The 23,587-nt window shown below is 41.0% G+C and overlaps 2 protein-coding genes across 2 annotated transcripts; both read left to right on the top strand.

The window, feature by feature from the left end:
* The first annotated feature begins 1,117 nt into the window (after nt 1-1,117).
* LOC121792188 (pentatricopeptide repeat-containing protein At5g12100, mitochondrial-like) lies at nt 1,118-3,624 on the top strand. The gene is made up of 2 exons (XM_042190042.1): nt 1,118-2,818; nt 2,939-3,624. Exons 1-2 carry the CDS (start codon nt 1,156-1,158, stop codon nt 3,118-3,120), a joined length of 1,845 nt encoding a protein of 614 aa, XP_042045976.1. The 5' UTR covers nt 1,118-1,155; the 3' UTR covers nt 3,121-3,624.
* LOC121792189 (peroxiredoxin-2E-1, chloroplastic-like) lies at nt 3,617-4,533 on the top strand. Its single transcript, XM_042190043.1, has one exon. It carries the CDS (start codon nt 3,734-3,736, stop codon nt 4,400-4,402), a length of 669 nt encoding a protein of 222 aa, XP_042045977.1. The 5' UTR covers nt 3,617-3,733; the 3' UTR covers nt 4,403-4,533.
* The last annotated feature ends 19,054 nt before the right edge of the window (nt 4,534-23,587 follow it).

Raw genomic sequence — 23,587 nt, 5'->3', positions numbered from 1 at the left:
AGAGCATCCACAATGGCGGCGAGCGGACCGGCTAGAGTCATTTTGTCATTTTGGTACGTTCCATAGTAATAGAGTCATTTCCTTTTTTAGTAAAAGTCAACACATTTTTTCTCTACCTTTTTCATTTCCCACTTTATTCTCTCTTTACTTAACTCACCTAACACAATTTTTCTTAATCTCCGTACCGAAAAGAAACGCATCCATTACTATAGAACGGAGGGAGTACTATATAAATGTGAAAATTCGATTTTAATTAGGGTATTGATTAAGTTAAACAGTAATTTGATATTATCGGTGAGTGAAGCCTGCACGGATTTATTTTTGGATCATTCCAAAAATGTCTCAAACTAATTGGGGTTAGACAATAATTATATATACCTTCTAACTTTCCTCATACACTCAATATGGGATAGGTTTGTAGTAAAAAAAAGAGTCTAACGCTTCCTCTACCCCTTATTTCACACGATGGTTTCCAAGAAAACACCCCTAATCCGGATCAATGGGCTCAAACCATTCCATGTTTGCAGTAAGACTGCTTAATTAATTATCAGTTCTCGATTAAACTAAAAACCGTTTTCGCACTGGAATTAAAAATTTGTTATTGTACCCTTAAACCATAATAGGAATTTATAGCTCAAATGTTTATATAAAAAATTATTCCAGAAATATACAGTATAAGATTAAATTGATTAATTTATGTAATCTATTGCTTAATTAAGCTAATTCCGTATAGCTTTTCTGTCTTAATTACGTCCTATATATAGAATAGGTATACAAATTCAAAAATTGAAAAAAGAAGAAGAAATTTTATGAAAATATACATAGGAATTAACTAAGTCGAAAAGGCCACCTAAAATTTTCTTAACTATGCTGTTAAATACCATTAGTTAAGTATATAACATATTTATAGAATACTTTTTTATTGTTTTTTTTTCGGATTCCTAAGTCTCTAAATTGATATAATATTAATGTCAAGAGAATCCTACAATTGTCAAATGACAAAAGAATGGAGTGAAAACTGCAATTAGATAAGGTCTTTATATTGGTTTATGTAAAACAAATAGCCCAGAAAAATAGGCAGAGGCCCAACTTCTTCCAACTGAATGGCCCATGATGCTATTTTTCATCTCAGCTCAACACTGACTTCACAAAACCATGGCGACACACCTTCGTCCTCTCCTTCCCTCAAAATCCTTCTCTTTTCCTCTCCTCAAATCCTTCTGCACCTCTTCCACTCCAGACACCACCACCCAAACTCACCTTCTCGAAGAGCTCCGAAATATTCGGATCCTCATTCAGCAGAAACGGACCGAAACCGCCAATAAACGCCTCAAACTCCTGATACCTCATCATTCAGTTTCGGAGCTCTTTGCTTCCTTCTCGCAGTTGTCTCCACTGCCGGATATCAAACCGGATTTTTCCGACGCGCTTCTTACGGTTTACGCGAAGGCAAAGCTTCCAAATGAGGCCGCTGAGATGTATAGTTTGGTTAGAAGAGACGGCGCTTTCACCTCGCTATCGGCTTTCAATGTGCTTCTCCAGTCTCTGGTGGATTCGAATCAATTCGATAGGACCCTCGGGATTTTTGCGGAAGCCATGGATTGCGGTGTGTGGATGGATAAGTTCAGCTACGGGAAAGCGATACAGTCCGCCGTGAAATTGGGGGATTTGGAGAAAGGTTTCGAATTGATGGATGTGATGAAGAAACGCGGGATCAGGGCGAATGGGTTTGTGTACAACGTTTTGATAGGTGGGTTGTGTAGGGAGAGGAGAGTGCGTGATGCGGAGAATCTGGTCGATGAAATGTCGCAGTTGAATATATCTCCGAATAGAGTGGCGTACAATAGCTTAATTGAGGGGTATTGTAAAGTAGGCGATATAGAGAAAGCGTTTGATATGAGAGAAAGGATGAAATGTGACAATGTGGAGCCAAATCTTACGACATTCAACACTTTGCTTGGGGGGCTTTGCAGAGTGGGGAGAATGGGAGAGGCTGAGACGATTTTGGACGATATGCGTGCCCACGGCTTCGTGCCAAATGGATTTACTTATAGTATTCTCTTTGATGGGCACTCTAGGAGTGGTGATCTCGGGGCTTCAATGGCGTTGTATGAAGCTGCGGTGGAGAAAGGGTTGAAGATGAACGAGTACACGTGTAGCATCTTGATGAATGGGTTGTGCGAGGGAGGGAGGATGGAGAGAGCGGAGGAGTTCTTGAGCAAGTTGAAGGAGCACGGGACCGTGATCACTGTTGTGATATTGAACACCATGATCAAAGGCTATTGCAAGGTGGGAAATGTGGATAAGGCAGTTTTGGCTGTTGATGGCTTGGAGAGGGAAGGGGCGACTCCAAGCTGCGTCACGTATGACACGATGATCAACCATTTCTGTGAATTGGGTCGGATGGAGGAGGCGCATGAGTGGGTAGGAAGGATGAAGGCGAAGGGTCTTTCCCCTGTTGTGCAAACGTTTAACATCTTGATAGATGGATATGGCCGTGTTTGCCAGTTTGAAAAGTGTTTGCAGATTCTTGATGAAATGGAAACTGATGGATTGAAGCCCAACGTTGTCACCTATGGATCTCTGATCAATAGTTTCTGCAAGAACGGGCGCATTCTTGAAGCCGAAGTTATGCTCAAAGACATGCTTAAGAGAGGGATTCTACCCAATGTTCAGATATACAATATGCTTATCAGTGGCCATTGTATGGGAGGAAATATTGAGAATGCTTATAAATTTTTTCATGAGATGTCGAGGAATGGTGTATCTCCCACCATTGTGACGTATAACGTGCTTATAAATGGGCTCTGCAAGATAGGTAAGGCTCCAGAAGCAGAAGAATTAGCCTTTACCATTGCTAACAATGGTTTGAGTTTGATCCCTGATGTCATCACCTTCAATTCCTTGATATCTGGTTTCTCGGATACTGGCAATGCAGACAAGTGTTTGGAATTGTTTGAGAGGATGAAAGAATCGGGCCTGAAGCCTACATTGAGAACTTACTATCCTTTGATAAGCGTGTTGAAGAAGGAGAGGCTTGATCTTGTTGAGAAGATTGTTGCAGAAATGTCCCAGTTGGAGCTGGCTCCTGATCAGGTGGTGTGCAATGAAATGACATGAGAGAGTAAGTAACTAAGTATCCTATTATTAGCTGATTATTGGAAACCCTCATGACAAGATGACTTATAATAACTTGATTGGAGGAGGCTTGCAAAATGGGAATGGCCGAATGGGTTTGTGCATGGAGCAGGGGATTCTTTGATGAAATGGTTGGTGGAGTCTTGGTCCCCCGAAGGCTGAAACTTTTAGCGCGGTGGTTGAATGCCATTCCAAGCTCAAGGATGTTGTTGGCGCTGTGCTCACTTGTGGGCTTAGACAGGATGAAGAGTGGAAACCGTTGGCTCTGAAATGGGTTTAAAAGGGAGTTGGGTTTGCATTTAGGATGAGTGTATTTCAGCTGTGTATTAGGATTTGCATTGTACATCACAGCAAAGATATATAGAATAGGATTGGTCACAATTGGCCAATAATTAATTAGATGCCATGCCACTGGTATTTCTGAGATTTAGAGTTGACGTGTTTTTCTACTTTGCAATGTGTAAATAAAGTATTTTTCTAGATTAATATTTTTACCCAACATATATAAATACTCAAAAACCTAATAAAAGTCTCATACTCTGTAGAAGTGGCTAGAACGTGCTACTCAATATTCAGTCGCCAATCGCCGGGTAAAATGGCAGCCACCGCCGCAATATCAGTCGCTTTCGCCGCCAGGAGGCTCCTAACTTCCTCCTCTCGCAATCTCAAACAACCTCTCTCTCTCCTCTCTTCACAAAAAAGATCCAGCTCCTTCTTCTCCATCAGTTCGCCCCCTCTCCCCCTCCGATTCTCCACCCTCCCCAGCATATCCGCCACGATCTCCGTCGGCGACAAGCTGCCTGACGCCACGCTTTCCTACTTCGACTCCGCCGACGAGCTCCAAACCGTCTCCGTCGCCGACCTAACATCCAACAAAAAAGTCATTCTGTTCGCGGTTCCGGGGGCGTTCACCCCGACCTGTTCCCAGAAGCATCTCCCCGGATTCGCCGCGAAGGCGGCCGAATTCAAGGCGAAGGGGGTAGACACGATTGCTTGCATTTCCGTGAACGATGCGTTCGTGATGAAGGCGTGGAAGAAGGATTTGGAAATTGGGGATGATGTGTTGATGCTGAGCGATGGGAATGGGGATTTCACTGGGGCGATTGGGTGCGAGCTGGATCTGAGCGATAAACCGGTAGGATTGGGGGTGAGGTCGAGGAGGTATGCGATGCTGGTGGAAAACGGCGTCGTTAAGCTGTTGAATTTGGAGGAGGGCGGTGCCTTCAATGTAAGCAGCGCCGAGGACTTGCTCAAAGCCATTTGATTGATTTTCTTTTTCAATAAGGAGGAAATGTTCTAGTTTTGAATTTCGACTCTTCCACTTCTTTGATTGCTCTGTGGTCTTGGAATTTATTTTGGTTGCTAATAATGATAATGCCTTGTCAAATTCGAATATGTTTGTTTGTGTGTTTGATTTTCGATCCAACCAATCTGTTCTGCAGATTCAGTGATTCAGTTGAAAGCCTTAGAATTCCATTTCCCTCAAAAACACACATTGTATAAGCAGCGTTCTACAACAGCGACGGGACAAACATTTACTATTTGCTGATCTCAATTATTAATTGATCCATCATATTCTCAATACATGCTCCAAATAGTGTTTGATCTCTATTTTAACACAAACTATACAGAGTCGCAAGGAGATAAAATACTACTCCCTCCGTTCCCCAAATAATATGCACTTTGGATACGGCACGAGTTTTAATGCAAAATTGGTAAAGTAAGAGAGACGTAGAGAGAATAAATAATTAAATTATTGCAGCAAAAGGTGATTCCGTCGCCTTGGCGCCCCCACACTCCGGCCCGACATAATGTGAGGGGGTTCAATCAGGGTACGCAGTAGCCCGTTAAGGGGAGGCCTAAACCCACTGGCTGCCAGAAGCCCATCTCCCAAGGCCTCACACTTGTGTCTGATAGATGGAAGCAACTACACGACAACAGTGGGATTCGAACCCAGGCTCATTGCAGCAAGATCTGTCCCTCCGTTGCCAACTGCGCTACGCCCCTGCGGGCATAAATAATTAAATTATTGTTAGTGGGGAATGGGTCCCACCACATTAGAGAGAAAAAAATTCAAAATTGAAAAGTGTATGCTTGTGGGACAGAGTAAAAATGAAAAAGTACATATTCTTATGCGACGGAGGGAGTACAAGTAAACTACTGTAACATCTTCACACAGAACGAGTGTTTGTTCGGTAAATGGTTATACCACTAACACATGCGAAAACAATGGATTTTGAAGTTATCGAATTGTCTCTCTTGCCAATTTAACATTTGAATTTACTATAACTGACAAATCGTGCATATTGGGTAAATATTGGGTCAACCTTATAAGTGATAACAACCCAATCTAATAAGGTAGTATAACTCAAACCCGACCTGTTACCTTAAACCCGAACGCAACCAGTACCCGATACGATATAGAAACTTTTAAAACAACACGGTTTTTAATGCATAATTGATAAAATAAGATAGATGAATTAGTAAAGTAAGAAAGAGGGTGAGAAAAATGGGTGACTAAGAGAGAAGAGAAAAAAAGTAATGGAAGTAGTGTTAGCGGACCATGAAATTCACTTCCTAAAATAGAAACTTTAGAAAGTTTTTACATTTAAGGAATGGACTAAAATGGAAATATTTTTTATTTATAAGGGACAGAGTTAGTATGTGTTAAGAGCATCATTAACACATGCGGACCGGACCGCACCTGGGTCCCGGCCCGCGCGTTGGAGGAGGCGAATGAGCGGCTCAGGCAACGCCCTGTTGCAGCCCGGCGCAGTGTTGGAGGGCCTTCAGGCCGGATCCGAACCCCCTACTTTTTTTCGATTTTTTGCTTATTTATATCTCATTTCTTCAACATTCTTCCACCAATTTCTTATTTCTATCCTCTAAATTTTTCTACGACATGTAATTTTTATTTCTAGGATTTGTAATTTTTAATTTCTAGGATTTGTAATTTTTAATTTCTAGGGTTTGTAATTTTTAATTTTCAACTTAACAATGAATTTTCCGTGTTTTAATTATTCAACGTTTTTTATTTCATGTGTAAAATAGGTGGTAAATTGTGAATAGTGCAATTTAATTGTTGTGGCCTGGTTGAGGCCTGCAAGGATGACGTAGAAGGCACTTGGGGCCTGAATCCAGGCCGGGGTTAAGGATGATCTAATGCGACACAATAACAATACAATAACAAATCAAAACTGATTTACACAAAAAGCTCCAATTTAAACCTGATTTATAAGAATCTAGAGCATAAAACTAAAATATAAACTTTTAAAAGATAATATGGAGTATTATTTTTTTAATGGGTTATTCGAATCCAATTCGAAATTATCGGTTCCTAACATATCAACTTGATAAAGACACAATTCAATATAAGGTTTGACTTAAACTCATTAATTTCGTGCATATTTGTGTTGGATTATTTTCTCGTGTCAAAAATTATCAGCACTTGCTAATTATGATGAGTTTGAATTCTTGTTATTTTTATATTACGTTTATTTTTCTGTAGCTTATAAAAAATGATTTTAGTATATTTTATGAATAATGATTCGTTGACCTAAAGGCGCATGCTACTGAACTATTCGCATTTAAATTATTAACTCAATTATTATGAGTTAGATACTTAGATTGATACTACTATTTGACATAAATTATTAATCTATTAAAATATACTCCCTCCGTCCCATGTTACTTGCACTGCTGCTTTTCAGCTCATCACAAATTCCTTACACTATTTATAGTTTAAGTTAGAATTAATGCATTTAATTAATATGTTAGATTAAGTTAAGGGCTCATTTATTAAGTGATGTCTCGTTACACTTAAAATTCTAATTTAATTACACTAAAAAATCAATCCCAAATTTACGGTCTAAAATGAAAAGTGCGAATAACATGGGACGGAGGGAATACAACTACTTGGCATGAAAATGACAAGTTTTTTGTGTTGTTCTTTTAAATAATGTAGTTATTTTTTTAATTCTTGTTCTCTAGTTATATATTTAAGTAGTGGTTTCCCTAGATCACTACTATGGTAAGATATATTGATTTATGTTAGATAAGCATATAAGAGAAGACTTTCGCACGTAGTACAAACATACTATTTGATGGAGTACGTACTAAACAAGCCCAACAGCAGCAAAGCCCATCAGTCTAAAGCCCAAGAAAGAGTATCAGTTCGGCATGACTAAAGAGTATCAGAGTTCAGTTCGGCACGACCAAAGAGTTCGGCCCCAGCCTACAGCTCGGTAAAAGCCAACCAATCAAACTCTGCTCTCAGGTCGGCATCAAGCTCTACTCTCAGATCGGCAAAAGCTGCTCGGCAATAATTCAGCAGTTCGGTCTCAGTATTCGACCGAACTAGGAGATAGTGGACTCATGCAGGATTTCCACCTCCACTACACCCACGATCTATTTAGTGGTGTCAAGCAGTCATTAACTCATGCAGGATAGTGGACCCATGCAAGATCGCCACGATCTCCACGACATCCACTACCTAGTAAATGGCTGCATGCCACGATCTAGGTCAATGTATAAATAGAACCTAGATCAGATAGATAGGGTTAGGTTCTAAGACTCTCTCGCCTTCTAGAGATCAAATACAAAATAGCAAGTCTGTATTGTAAGCTGTAAGAAAACAGATCAAGCAATACAACTCTGCCCTCATTTCTTCCCGTGGACGTAGATTTACCTCAGTAAATCGAACCACGTAAATTCTCTGTGTCGTGATCTGCATCTTCCTGCATTCATCACCGTCAAAAATTCGCCGATTCATCACTGGCGCCGTCTGTGGGAAACAGAGAACCAAATTTGTGATAAAGCAAATTTTTGACCCCTTTTTCCACCCCAAAAAAATGCATACCAGATCACATACCACCCGTAATACCGTTCGTGATCACCGTGAGGAAGCTAGTCCAGCTCGCAGGTCTGAAAAACGGCCTCGGGAGACATCTACCTCCGGTTCTCACGAAGGAGGAACAAGCCACTCCAGGAGTCATCGCACCGAGTCTTCCCAGCAGCCCGATTTAAATGAAGCTGTCAAGCTGTTCTTGGCCGAGAAGCAGGAGGAGTTCTTAACCTTCCTGCAGAAGAGCCAACAGCCGGAGAAGACAACGACGGATTCTCCCTCCTCATCTAGGCATGAAAGTCACTACCGCAGTAGTGACGTGTCTTCCAGGAGAAAGAATCCTCAACCCCGACATGTTCCTGTTCCTCCTCGGTACCGGAACCACAGGAGAACTCCATCTCCTCCGTACCGAAGAGATGTCGGGTTCGCCATGTACGGAGCATTAAAGACTCCGTTCTCGGACGATATCACCCGAACTCCTTTGCCGCGGAACTACCGAACTCCGTCGATAACCTATGACGGATTCGTGGATCCTCATGATTTCTTGGGACGCTATCAATATAACATGGCGAACCAGGGTCTCAACGAGGTCCACATGTGCAAGCTGTTCCCCGAGCTGCTCATCGGGAACGCCAGAAGGTGGTTCGACAGCCTTCCTCAAAGCAGCATTAGATCCTACCGAGATCTAATGGATGCTTTTCACAGGAGGTTCTTTCAGAAAGCGGAAGCCCGGATCACTTCGGCTCAGCTGCTTTCTATTCGTCAAGGTCGCGACGAAAAAATCAGCGACTTTATGACAAGATTCCACAAGGAATGCCTGCAAGTAGACGATCTCAACGATCTGCTTGTCATCTCGGCATTCCAAAATGGAATCCTGCCTGGAGCTCTCTACAGGAAGCTCGTTGAGTGCGGTCCGCAGACAGCTCAGGAAATGTGGGACATTGTGGACCAGTACTCCCGGGCCGATGAGGCAGACCGTCGCAAACGGTCGTTAGACAGCTCATCGTCCCGAGGAGACAGAAGGAAGCCCGATCATAGCGATCAGGGGCATCCTCGCCGGACTCCATTTGAAAGAATTCAAAGGGCTCCGGTGCAAGACAGATTGGGACCCCGTCTCAACCCCGAGAAGCCGCCCGCTCAGTTCGTACCGCTGAACAAGTCAAGAGCGGAAATTTTCGAACTACATTCCGATATGTTCGAAAGACCAAAGCGGATGACGAAATCAGCCGTGCGGCGACCTCAGGATCAATATTGCTCCTTCCATCAAGCCCACGGACACGATACCGAGGAGTGCCGAGATTTGGCTGCAGGTATTGATGTTCTTGTGAAAACAGGAACATTAAAAAAATACCAAAGCAAGCAGCCGAAAAAGAACAAAAGGCAGAGAGGTGCGAACTGCAATCCTCAGGATCCGAAAAGGCATGAGGATCCCGAAGACGACGACGAGCCGCAATATGATGGAGTAATCCAGACTATTGATGCTCTCCCTGCCGGGAAGACTAAGTCGTCCCTAAAAGCAGAACGCAGAGGTTCCAATCAAGAGGAGCCAACACATAAAAGGCTGAAGAAAGACGAAGTGATTACATTTTCAGATGCCGATCCCGTCCCAGCCATCTCTCCTCACCAAGACGCTATTGTCATTCAAGCCGGAGTGGCAAACAAACTGATCCACAGAGTATTTGTGGATACAGGAGCATCAGTCAGCATTCTTTTTAAAGAATGTTTCGATAAAATGGAAGTGGATCCAGCTCGGCTCAGTCCGGCTCCGCTTCCTCTGAAAAGTTTCGCCCAGGAGGACACCCGCCCTGAAGGTATTATCAGCCTTCCAATCACGGTGGGAAAAGCGCCTACAAGCTCCAATACGATGATCGAGTTCTTTGTGGTGAAAGCTCGGTCCCCGTACAACATCATCCTGGGGAGAGACTGGCTCAACACAGTTCGGACCGTTTGCTCTACTTATCACCTCACCATCAAGATCCCTACTAAAGGAGGGATAGCGGTCATCCGAGGTGACCAAAAGAGAGCAAAGGAATGTCTACAAATTGCGCTTAGAAGTGCCGAGCAGTCAGATCGGCACCACCAAGCATAGCAATCACAGCAGCCGGAGTCAGAGGCGATGACCGAAGTCATACCGGAGCCGAACTCGATGACAGTTCAGCTGTACGAAGACGATCCATCCAGAACGGTTAAGATCGGCTTCGCGGGAACGCCTCTACTTCGGGAAAAAACCATCCAGCTCCTCAGGGAGTATAAAGACGTCTTTGCATGGTCTCCGTTGGACATGACCGGAGTGCCCCCCGAGGTAATCACTCATCGGTTAAATATTGATCCTTCGGTCCGGCCGATAAAACAGAAGCAAAGACTCTTTGCAGCAGAACGAAGTCAAGTCATCCATGACGAAGTCCGTCAATTATTGAAGGCGGATGTGTTATTCGAAGTGAAGTATCCTTCGTGGGTGGCCAATCCTGTCATGATCAAGAAAAAGGAAGGAGGATGGCGGATGTGCATAGATTTCACCGATCTAAATAAGCACTGTCCCAAAGATTGCTATCCCCTTCCGAATATAGATAAAAAAGTAGAAGCTTTGATCGGCTTCGAAATTTTCTGTTTTCTTGATTTATACAAAGGATATCACCAGGTGTTGATGGATGAGAGTGACGCTCCGAAAACAGCTTTCATTACCGATTTCGGCATTTTCGCTTATAAAAAGATGCCATTCGGTTTAAAGAATGCCGGAGCCACTTATCAAAGGATGGTAGACAAGCTTTTTCGGCACCTAATCGGAAAACAGGTTGAAGTGTATGTCGACGACATAGTTGTCAAAAGCAAAAGCACTTCGGAGTACGAAGACAACCTCAAATCCACTCTCGACGTGCTCCGAAAAGCCAACCTCAAACTTAATCCCCAAAAGTGTACCTTTTTGGTAGATTCGGGAAAGTTTCTGGGTTGTTGGGTTTCAAAGGACGGACTCAAGGCAAACCCCTCAAAAGTTCAAGTCGTTCAGAACATGGCAATGCCGAAGTCCATACATGACGTGCAAAGGCTAACCGGATGTCTAGCCGCACTGAATCGATTCCTTTCCCAAGCAGCCGAAAAGCAACTGCCGTTCTTCAAGGTGTTGAAAAAGGCACCAAAGTTCGAGTGGGGAGCCGAGCAGAAAAAGGCCTTTGACGAGCTCAAAAGTTATCTAGCCGAGCTTCCTATTCTCTCTGCTCCAACCGAAGCCGAAGTAATTTTCTTATACTTAGCGGCATCCGATCAAACCATTAGCGCGGTGCTTGTACGAGAAGAAGGCCTAAAGCAGTTTCCCATCTACTTTACAAGCCGAGCATTAAGAGGTCCAGAAACAAGGTATCAACCTCTGGAAAAAATTGCTCTGGCGTTAGTAAATGCAGCAAGGAGACTGCGGCCATACTTCTATGCTCACAAGGTATGCGTCTTAACCGATCTGCCTCTTCGGCAAGTTTTGACCAAGCCAGAAGCATCAGGCAGAATCGCCAAATGGGCCATAGAGCTGGGAGAACACTCAATCGAGTACCTACCTCGAAAAGCCATCAAGGGACAAGCCTTGGCAGATTTTCTTGCAGAGGCCAAGTTCGATCAAGCAATCCCTGTCATTGCCGAACAGAAAAATTCTGCCAATGCCGAACTAGCACAGCCCTTGGAATCCGAAGTAGAGCCGCCAGACTGCTGGAGCGGATTCGTAGATGGAGCTTCAAACAAGATGGGAAGTGGAGCTGGTATTTTACTCGTCGCTCCCGACGGACACGAGGTAACCTACTCACTTCGGTTCCTATTCCTCACTACTAATAATGAAGCCGAGTACGAAGCCCTCCTGGCCGGACTCCAGTTAGCGCAAAGTCTGCTCGTCAAATCTCTCAAAGTCCATTGTGATTCACAAGTCATAGTAAATCACATGTTGGGTACAAGTGAAGCTCGTGACGAGAGAATGAAGAAGTATTTGGACAAAGCGCAAAGCATCAGCCGAAGTTTCTCCTATTTTCGGATAATCCGCGTTCCCAGAGCGGAAAATAGCCGAGCAGATACCTTAAGTAAGTTGGCCTCAGATCCGAGCTCAAAGGCGGAAGAATTAATGCATCGAAGCATTGATGAAGCTGAGGTACATTCAGTATCCAGCTCGCCGAACTGGATGACGCCGATCTTGCAGTATCTGGATCAAGGACAATTGCCCGAGGATAAGAGAGAAGCTCGGAAGATCACGTGTCAAGCACTTCGATACGAACTTCATGAAGGAGTCCTCTTTAGAAAGTCTTACCTCCAGCCGTTATTGCGGTGCGTAGGACCAGAAGAGACGGACTACATCCTCAGAGAAGTTCATGAAGGATCGTGCGGCAGCCACATCGGAGCTAGAGCTTTAGCTAAAAAAGTTCTAAGATGGGGATATTATTGGCCAACCTTGGTACAAGAAGCAGTGCAGCTCGTCAAGACCTGCCCGAAGTGCCAAATCCATGCAAATATCCCAAGGATGCCGCAGACCGATCTATCCACTATGCAGAGCCCTTGGCCTTTCATGCAATGGGGCATAGACATAGTGGGACCACTTCCTCAAGCTCCTCGGCAAATGAAATTCCTAATCGTTGCCGTGGACTACTTTACGAAGTGGGTGGAAGCTGAACCATTAGCTACGATAACGAGCTCGAAGGCATTGGATTTCGTCTGGAAGAACATAGTGTGCCGATTTGGCATACCCCACATCCTCATCTCGGATAACGGGACTCAGTTCACCGACAAGACGTTCAAGAATTGGTGCCAAGAGCTGAATATTCAACAGCGGTTCACTTCGGTCTCTCATCCACAAGCAAACGGACAAACGGAGGTAACAAATCGTATCCTGGTGAAAGGGTTAAAAGCTCGGTTAGAACAAGCCAAAGGACAATGGGTAGAAAATCTCTCTCAAGTCCTATGGTCCTACCGAACTACACCCACAACCTCCAACGGTGAAACTCCGTACAGTCTGGTGTACGGCACTGAAGCCGTAATTCCGGTGGAGATCGGCGTACCCAGTCCCCGAACTCTAAATTTCTCCTCAGAAATGAATGACGACGGACTGAGAGCCGAGCTAGATCTTGCCGAAGAAAGAAGAGAATTGGCATGCATAAAAGCAGCCAAGTACAAGGAGCAAGTAGCCCGGTATTACAACCAAAGGGTGAAGAAGCTGCAATTTCAAGTGGGAGATCTCGTCTTGAGAAACAACGAAGTAAGCCGAGCAGAAAAGCTGGGCAAGCTCGAACCCACATGGGAAGGTCCGTACCGGGTGTCAGAAGTCCTCGGCAAAGGGTCTTACAAATTGGCTCACATGTCAGGAGAACAGGTACCCCGAACATGGCACATTTCCAACCTCAAAAAGTTCCATTTGTAAGAGACAGTCCGGTCAGTCAGTCTTGAGTCCTGTTCAGTCAATGTGCTTTATTTGGTTTACTTGGTCTTTATTTGTCTCTGTGCGTTTTGTCTGTGTGTTTTGTCTGTCTCTGTGCGTGTCGTCTCTTACAAATGTTACTGAGGTATCTTGTTCTTCGAAGGCTGATCCCCTTCTTAGAACATATACAAGCCAACGATTGTGAGTCAAAGCTTCTACAGAAGATACAAGACCACAATTCAGCTTAAACAAGCAGTTCGTCTGAAACGAGCTGCAACAAGCCAACGATTGTGAGTCAAAGCTTCTAAAGAGGATACAAGACCACAATTCAGCTTAAACAAGCAGTTCGTCTGAAACGAGCTGCAACAAGCCAACGATTGTGAGTCAAAGCTTCTACAGAAGATACAAGACCACAATTCAGCTTAAACAAGCAGTTCGTCTGAAACGAGCTGCAACAAGCCAACGATTGTGAGTCAAAGCTTCTACAGAAGATACAAGACCACAATTCAGCTTAAACAAGCAGTTCGTCTGAAACGAACTGCAATAAGCCAACGATTGTGAAGTCCAACCTTCTAAAGAGGATACAAGACCACAATTCGGCTTAAAAATCAAGCACTTCGTCTGAAACGAACTGCAACGAAAGTCCGATTCTCGCGATAAAACTTGCCTGAATTAGGACAAGGGAAAGTCCGATCCACGCGATAAAACTCGCCGAATTAGGACAAGGGAAAGTCCGATCCCCAAATTAGGACAACGGAAAGTCCGATCCGAGCGATAAAACTCGCCAAATTAGGACCAAAGACGAGTCCGGTCAAAGATGTTTATTTCATCAGCCCAAAGACGAGTCCGGTCAAAGATGTTTATTTCATCAGACCAAAGCCAAGTCCGGTCAAAGAAGAGTTCACTTCATCAGACCGAGGACAAACATCAACTTACCCCGTACCTTTATCCAGAATGCCGAAGTGATTCACTTCACTTTCCGGGGGGGGTAGTGATGGAGTACGTACTAAACAAGCCCAACAGCAGCAAAGCCCATCAGTCTAAAGCCCAAGAAAGAGTATCAGTTCGGCATGACTAAAGAGTATCAGAGTTCAGTTCGGCACGACCAAAGAGTTCGGCCCCAGCCTACAGCTCGGTAAAAGCCAACCAATCAAACTCTGCTCTCAGGTCGGCATCAAGCTCTACTCTCAGATCGGCAAAAGCTGCTCGGCAATAATTCAGCAGTTCGGTCTCAGTATTCGACCGAACTAGGAGATAGTGGACTCATGCAGGATTTCCACCTCCACTACACCCACGATCTATTTAGTGGTGTCAAGCAGTCATTAACTCATGCAGGATAGTGGACCCATGCAAGATCGCCACGATCTCTACGACATCCACTACCTAGTAAATGGCTGCATGCCACGATCTAGGTCAATGTATAAATAGAACCTAGATCAGATAGATAGGGTTAGGTTCTAAGACTCTCTCGCCTTCTAGAGATCAAATACAAAATAGCAAGTCTGTATTGTAAGCTGTAAGAAAACAGATCAAGCAATACAACTCTGCCCTCATTTCTTCCCGTGGACGTAGATTTACCTCAGTAAATCGAACCACGTAAATTCTCTGTGTCGTGATCTGCATCTTCCTGCATTCATCACCGTCAAAAATTCGCCGATTCATCACTATTGTACAAATTTCAAAAAATAATTCGATTACGGGAATATGAATTGCTTAATACTTTGGCAACGCAAATTTGTATATTTTGTACCGTGTTCCTTTTATTTATCTTCGTTATCATCAATAATACAATAACATAAACCCTATCCGAATATATTTAAGGAATATGCTTGAGAACATTTTGTTAGTACTCCTATGATTTTTTGGCTATTCAGCATCGCGGAAATACTGACATTTTATCTCCTCTTTTTGTTTGTTTGTTTTTTGTTTTTTAAGTGAACAGCATCTAGTGACCATAACTTTTGCACTTATTGTACCAGTGACTCCTAACAAAAAAATAGCACCAGGAGGCTAACAAAATATACAATTACAAACGAGGTTTTTTAGCCATTTTTCGGATGAAAATGCCCAAATGGGTTGAAGGGCATTCTCTTCTGATGACCGCCAAACCTGCACACCTACTTTGCGTACCTGCAGAGTTTTGTCAAATCATTATATTTGATGCAGATTTCCCATAATGAGTTTGTGTGAATATTTATCTCTCTCTATTCCATGAGTGTGCATGGAAAAAGTGATATTTACTGAAAACATCAAAACCTTTCTTAAATTATTCTTCGCACGTTATCCTCATATGCTATTTTTATGAAGGTTAATTATATCTATACATATATAAAGGGAGAGTTTTGGGGGTATTTATGGAATTACCATTTAAGCTTAAATATATAATTTAGATACTATAATCTAGATATTTAAGAATAAACACTATAATATATAATATATATATATATGTTGCCATAACGCCACCAATTGAACATGAAACGTATGCATAATTATTTTAGCCATTAGAGCTAAATGGGGCTGCAATTGAACATGAATATAAAACGCATACTCCTACGTTATTATTTCAGGTATTAGAATTAAAAGGCTCCAATTGAACATGAATATAAAAAGCCATTATTAATTACAAAGATTATAGAAAGCCAACGGACTCCAATTGAGCATGAAACGCATGCACTATTATTTTGGGAATTACAGCTAAAACTTTTAATCTACCCCATCTTGGCTCTATATAAATAAATGGATGCAGTATTGATGTCACGCCCGCCCACCCCAGGGGTGTTACAAACGAGGCGATCGTGACCAAGGGACAAACATTTAAGAATAGCATTTAAGGATAACAGTTCATAAGAAAGACTCAATTAGCTTAAAAGAATAATATATATCAGAGTTTATGATACACAGAGTGCAAACTAGACTTTAGCTCCAAACAAATGGGAAAAGCTCGAATAAAATCAGAGTGTCTTTTCAACAATCAGCAACTCGAGATAAAATTATCTCAACAATACTTGGCGGAAGCATTCGAGAGTAGAATACTATTATGTATGAAGACATAATATATTCAGAAAGTTTTATTTACAATCTTCTTCACTTTCATGCTCAACACCCACCGCGCTCGTCACCGCTCAACCTGCACATAGAGAAAACATGCAGGGCTGAGTACTTGGTGTACTCAGTGGACACGTGCCAAAATATATTTTATAAAAATAGATTTTGTCAAGCCACTCTTTGAGTGAACTCGGGATTTTAGGAAAAGTCCGAGAACACTAAACATTTTTCTTTTCCTTTTTCAAAAGCGATCTTTCGATCTATTTTCCTGGAACATATGCCGTATCTGACAAACCCGATTTCACTATCTCTTGTTCATTCATCAGTCCATTCATCATTCATCTTTCCTTTCATCATTCATCATATCTTAACATTCAAGTGCCTGGGAAGTGGTTACCTCCCACGGTCACCCATCAATCCATTCCATTCAAGTGCCGGGGAAGTGGTTACCTCCCACGGTCACCCATCAATCCATTCCATTCATCATTCATCGTTCCTTTCATCATTCATCATATCTTAACATTCAAGTGCCTGGGAAGTGGTTACCTCCCACGGTCACCCATCAATCCATTTCATTCATCGTTGCAGTCAGATAGGCATAGTTCCAAAACAAAATATGGCTTGACATAACCTTTTCAACTTTATTTTTCTGTAAGACCGTTTTTTTTTTTACATAACTCATCTTTCTTTCATCAAAAGAAGCACATATAACCTTCAAAACTTCAAAACTTCATCTCTTTTTTTTTCGTCGTAAACGTATTTGGATCAAAACTCATTTCTATCGGTCAAAGCCGAACTCAAGAATCAACGCAGGCTACACTTCATAAGCAATCGTAAAGTAACACATAACATCATATAATAACACCAAGCAAATAGCACTTTTCATAATACTTCACGTTAATTAGCAAGCTCGCACTTAACATCATATAATAAATAGAAAGCACATAAAACAATTCTCATAACCACTTTATAGTAAACTAAAAACCTTCATAAAAACATTTTAGTTCGAAAGCTCACATAAATATACTTTTCGTAAAAAAAACTGTAACTTTAACAGAAAGCCCACCTCGTTTGCTTAAACCATTCAATATCCATTTAAGGCAACCCTCGTTCCTTGTGCTCACGTACACACAATAATCCTTGCCAACATCACAACATAAGTCAGCCTTCCATAAACTCATTTTTTTCTATGCATGTCCTATCGTTCCTCTCTCATCGTTTTTCTCAATTTACCCAACCCAATGTTCAACACAAGAGGGAAAAACACACCATAACATATTTCAAAGTGCAACACCTAACCACACCAATAAACACACTCCTTAGATATACATGCATCATATAACACCATATATCTTGAAAATAAGCACTATTTTATTAAGGCATAAAACTGGCAGAACTGCGCGACCGTTTTGTAAAAATCACTAAAAATCCATCCGACCTCATATGAAGCTCAAATTTGGTCACAACACAGTAGACACATTCAAGTTCACCCAGTTAAAATTTCACACCGAAATCGTGTCATTTGGTCAGTCAAAACATTTATGCAACTCTCTGATCGGAACATAAAATTCTAGCAGCACTGCGCAGTTCATTTGAAAAATTCACCGTAAATTCATACGATGTCCAATAAGGCTGAAATTTTCACAAGACTCAGAAGACACTCCAAATTTTCATCTAGTTCAAGAATCAAATCGATCGGAGGTCATTTGGTCGGTCAAACAGATTTCGAAACATTCTGGCCGAGAACACATGTTACTGGCAGAATTGCGCAGTCGACTTCAAACATTTTTCAAAAATACATTTTTCGACAAAAAGGACTGAAATTTATACGAGACACAGAAATCACCTTGAAATTTACTCAGTAAAATGTTCGTATCAAAATTCGACCGTTTGGTCAGTAAAATACACGTCGGAATCCACTGTCCGAACACCACAAATTTCATACTCAAAATTTCGAAATTTGAGTTTCTTCCACAATCATCCAAACAAAATTTTCTCATGCTTATAACACACAATCATGCTTGATAAGACTCTCTTAACATGTTTGCACATAAACTTAGATCATTTACCAAGGATTCAAATCAAACTTCACACAACTTAATCAACAATAGCATAACTATCAAAGTTCTCAAGCAAACTCACTTTCCCACCGATTAACTTTGCGATCTATGATTCCTACACCCTCTATATGCATGTAGGATTCAAGAATAAAGTTTCAATGAAGGAGATGAGAAGGAAATCTTAGTTATACCTTCTTGAATCAAGAAAACGAACGGTAGAAACAAACGTTGACACGATTCGTCCCTCTCCCTTCACTGCTGCCGCCGCTGCCACGAATCCGCCGTCGCGGATCCGCCGCCATCGGCTTCTCCTCTCTCTTCTCTCTCTCGGATTCTCGATTGCGAAAGAAAAGAAAATGAAATGAAATGAAAGGAGGTTGTATTTATAGAAAATATTTTCATAAAAGACAAAAATTCACGTCTTTTCGTTTCGATGTGACGCGTAATTAATGCGGCGTTGAAAAACGTGCCTGATGTGACGTGGTTCTTATCCACTTGGAAAACGTGCCTGATGTGACGCGGTTCTTATCCAACTTTTCGTCTCGATTTGTTGTCGAAAGTGTATTTGATACGTGGTCTATTCTTTCGTGTAGGTATCATTTTGGGCTCGTAACAATTGGGTTTCAAATTGGGCTAGGAAGAATAATTGTTTGGCCTCAAAAGTGAAATACTTCTCTCGACAAAAGAAACAAGGTCGAAAAAAATTTTCAAGTGCACAAACGACAGTCCTTTCAAGAACTCAATAAAAAGGTAGAAAAAGTCGGGGTGTTACAATCTACCCATCTTAACAAAAATTTCGTCCCGAAATTTGCTTACGTCATTCGAAAAGCTCAACCTCACCCTTTCCTCCAAGCCTAGTATCAAGAACTCGAAAATTGATCAAGCAGTCTTACTTGGATATGAACTGATTTCAAAATCGTAGCAACACTGTTGAAAGTGTCTTAATCAGAACGGCTGCAGAATTAATCAAGAAAACAATAACAACATTTCTAGCTCGACTCTTTTAGATCGCATCATCAACTTGCAAAAATTGGTTTGAAGAAAAATAAAAATAAAGCAAGGTCTAAGTTCCATTGAACTTATCATGTTCATTCTGGGAATTAAGGTTTCAGATGAACTCATAAAGCTTGAAACTTTACTTCTGATGAGAGCTCGAAGGAATATGAGGTAGATCTTGAAAACAGGATGAAACTGAATTAAGTCTCAAATTCCATAGTAGACTGCAAAATAAGATATTTCAATTGTCAAATCAAATTTGTAAAATTTCGGCATCAATGAATGATGGTTCAAACATGTCATGACACGAGATGGTCAATCGTGGGAGGATTTAGAAGCATAGACAAATGTCATGAGGTAGCACTGATCATGGTTCGATGACATCATGTTATTGAATAATGATGTCACATCAATGGATTCATAGGATTGCAACCAACGTGAAGTGAACTTTTTAGGAAGATCGGCTAGATCAACCACGTTAAGGAAAAAGAGACACAATAGCCTTAACTTGGTATTGCAGAAAGAAAATCATTGAGCATGAAACAATATGTAGTGAAACTGAGCCAAAAAGAATTTCACTTCTGCAAGGAAGAACTTGCCGCATGCATAGTTACGAAATAAAAGGTGTACAAAAGTTCCAAAAAGAATATTCCATCCTTTGAAGAAACATGTATGGGAGATGTGATCATACTAAAGGTCATAACTGCAAACAGCTTTAGGAACGAAGTTCAATGACAGAAGCTCATAAGGTCAAAATATTTTCCTTACGAAAGATGAATCAAAGAGGACTACTAATCAAGATGTCCAAAGTTACAAAGACAAGCACAAATTTTCAAGAACTGAAAAATGAGTCATGACTTGACATAGGAAAAAGAAATAATGAGCATTACTTGCAAGGTTTGAGTCAAACAGGGTCTTAAATTGACAAGGCTCCCTGTTAATCGAAAGAATGTAGAAAGAATTTCTTAGGATCCAAGTAAGTACTGCTGATTAAAATTTTCATTCTAGTTACGAGGGTCACACTCCCTCGCTCGTCTTTCTGAGGCCAAAATGGTAACATCGTTTTAAGAAACATTTTAATCATAAGTCGTATCTTCATAATATTCTTTGCACGTGATAACCGTCATTCTTTTAAAACGTTGTAGTTATTCTCGCGCTCTCAACATGCTATAACGGTCGTTTTTGTTGCATCGCCACCTTTGGCCGAAGATCGGATTTATCTTATTAGATCGCAGGTATGATCTCTACCTCCATTGTAGGATTACATCATTTCGCATCTCTTCTTGCCTCGAACGTTTTCTCGTTTGGAACATCTCTTCAATTTGCACTTCTTCTTTTCTTAAACTCTTTATCATATGCTATGTCTTTTCGCATTCTCCTTGTTCTTGTCATTCAGGGAAAAACAATACTGAATTTGTAATCATTCGATAAAGTTCGAGTTCACACCACATATTTCCATTTGTCCTATCACTCGGAAAAGTGATATTGCAGTTGTCAACAACTAAATTCGATATCATTCAATCTAACATATTTCTTAGGCACTCTAGGTTCACAACACATTTTAACATCTCATATCTCAACAACTTAGTATAACACACACAACACTTTCACATCCCAAAGCAAAACACTTTCACACTTCACATTTACATTCAAAACTTTAGAAATAAAAATTTTCCTTTACACTTTCACACTTTCCTTAAAAAATTTACAATCTTAATTTCAATTTTAAAGTAAAAGTTTTGACTCAAAACTCAAAACATACTTGAACATCAACTTTCATCTTTCATGTAAAAATAAACAATCAATCGTTCCTCTTCACAACTCGCCTTTTTTTTTTTAAACCTCAGCAATTACTCTTCTCAACTTGAAATCGATCCCTCATGGAAAGAATCTACTTCCTCGTTCTTATAAAATTTTCTCCTCTTTCCTTCTCAAAAATTTTCTCGTCGTCCTTTCTCCGAAACTTTCTCATAAAAATTTTCAAATAAAAAAAAATATTACCTCTTTCTTAGTTGAGCGTGGCGAAGCGGGATGTTGAGCCTTCCAAATTTAACCTTATTTTAGTCTAGCGAATCGAATCTAGACTAAGACTGAAAAAGACTCTCGGGTCCAGAGCGGAAAGAAAAATTGCTCTGATACCATTCTGTCACGCCCGCCCACCCCAGGGGTGTTACAAACGAGGCGATCGTGACCAAGGGACAAACATTTAAGAATAGCATTTAAGGATAACAGTTCATAAGAAAGACTCAATTAGCTTAAAAGAATAATATATATCAGAGTGTATGATACACAGAGTGCAAACTAGACTTTAGCTCCAAACAAATGGGAAAAGCTCGAATAAAATCAGAGTGTCTTTTCAACAATCAGCAACTCGAGATAAAATTATCTCAACAATACTTGGCGGAAGCATTCGAGAGTAGAATACTATTATGTATGAAGACATAATATATTCAGAAAGTTTTATTTACAATCTTCTTCACTTTCATGCTCAACACCCACCGCGCTCGTCACCGCTCAACCTGCACATAGAGAAAACATGCAGGGCTGAGTACTTGGTGTACTCAGTGGACACGTGCCAAAATATATTTTATAAAAATAGATTTTGTTAAGCCACTCTTTGAGTGAACTCGGGATTTTAGGAAAAGTCCGAGAACACTAAACATTTTTCTTTTCCTTTTTCAAAAGCGATCTTTCGATCTATTTTCCTGGAACATATGCCGTATCTGACAAACCCGATTTCACTATCTCTTGTTCATTCATCAGTCCATTCATCATTCATCTTTCCTTTCATCATTCATCATATCTTAACATTCAAGTGCCTGGGAAGTGGTTACCTCCCACGGTCACCCATCAATCCATTCCATTCAAGTGCCGGGGAAGTGGTTACCTCCCACGGTCACCCATCAATCCATTCCATTCATCATTCATCGTTCCTTTCATCATTCATCATATCTTAACATTCAAGTGCCTGGGAAGTGGTTACCTCCCACGGTCACCCATCAATCCATTTCATTCATCGTTGCAGTCAGATAGGCATAGTTCCAAAACAAAATATGGCTTGACATAACCTTTTCAACTTTATTTTTCTGTAAGACCGTTTTTTTTTTTTACATAACTCATCTTTCTTTCATCAAAAGAAGCACATATAACCTTCAAAACTTCAAAACTTCATCTCTTTTTTTTTCGTCGTAAACGTATTTGGATCAAAACTCATTTCTATCGGTCAAAGCCGAACTCAAGAATCAACGCAGGCTACACTTCATAAGCAATCGTAAAGTAACACATAACATCATATAATAACACCAAGCAAATAGCACTTTTCATAATACTTCACGTTAATTAGCAAGCTCGCACTTAACATCATATAATAAATAGAAAGCACATAAAACAATTCTCATAACCACTTTATAGTAAACTAAAAACCTTCATAAAAACATTTTAGTTCGAAAGCTCACATAAATATACTTTTCGTAAAAAAAACTGTAACTTTAACAGAAAGCCCACCTCGTTTGCTTAAACCATTCAATATCCATTTAAGGCAACCCTCGTTCCTTGTGCTCACGTACACACAATAATCCTTGCCAACATCACAACATAAGTCAGCCTTCCATAAACTCATTTTTTTCTATGCATGTCCTATCGTTCCTCTCTCATCGTTTTTCTCAATTTACCCAACCCAATGTTCAACACAAGAGGGAAAAACACACCATAACATATTTCAAAGTGCAACACCTAACCACACCAATAAACACACTCCTTAGATATACATGCATCATATAACACCATATATCTTGAAAATAAGCACTATTTTATTAAGGCATAAAACTGGCAGAACTGCGCGACCGTTTTGTAAAAATCACTAAAAATCCATCCGACCTCATATGAAGCTCAAATTTGGTCACAACACAGTAGACACATTCAAGTTCACCCAGTTAAAATTTCACACCGAAATCGTGTCATTTGGTCAGTCAAAACATTTATGCAACTCTCTGATCGGAACATAAAATTCTAGCAGCACTGCGCAGTTCATTTGAAAAATTCACCGTAAATTCATACGATGTCCAATAAGGCTGAAATTTTCACAAGACTCAGAAGACACTCCAAATTTTCATCTAGTTCAAGAATCAA

Source organism: Salvia splendens, chromosome 2 (assembly GCF_004379255.2).
Source record: "Salvia splendens isolate huo1 chromosome 2, SspV2, whole genome shotgun sequence".
Taxonomy (NCBI): Eukaryota; Viridiplantae; Streptophyta; class Magnoliopsida; order Lamiales; family Lamiaceae; genus Salvia; species Salvia splendens.
Note: the sequence above shows the minus strand (reverse complement) of the source record. Positions and strands in the feature narration are given on the sequence as shown.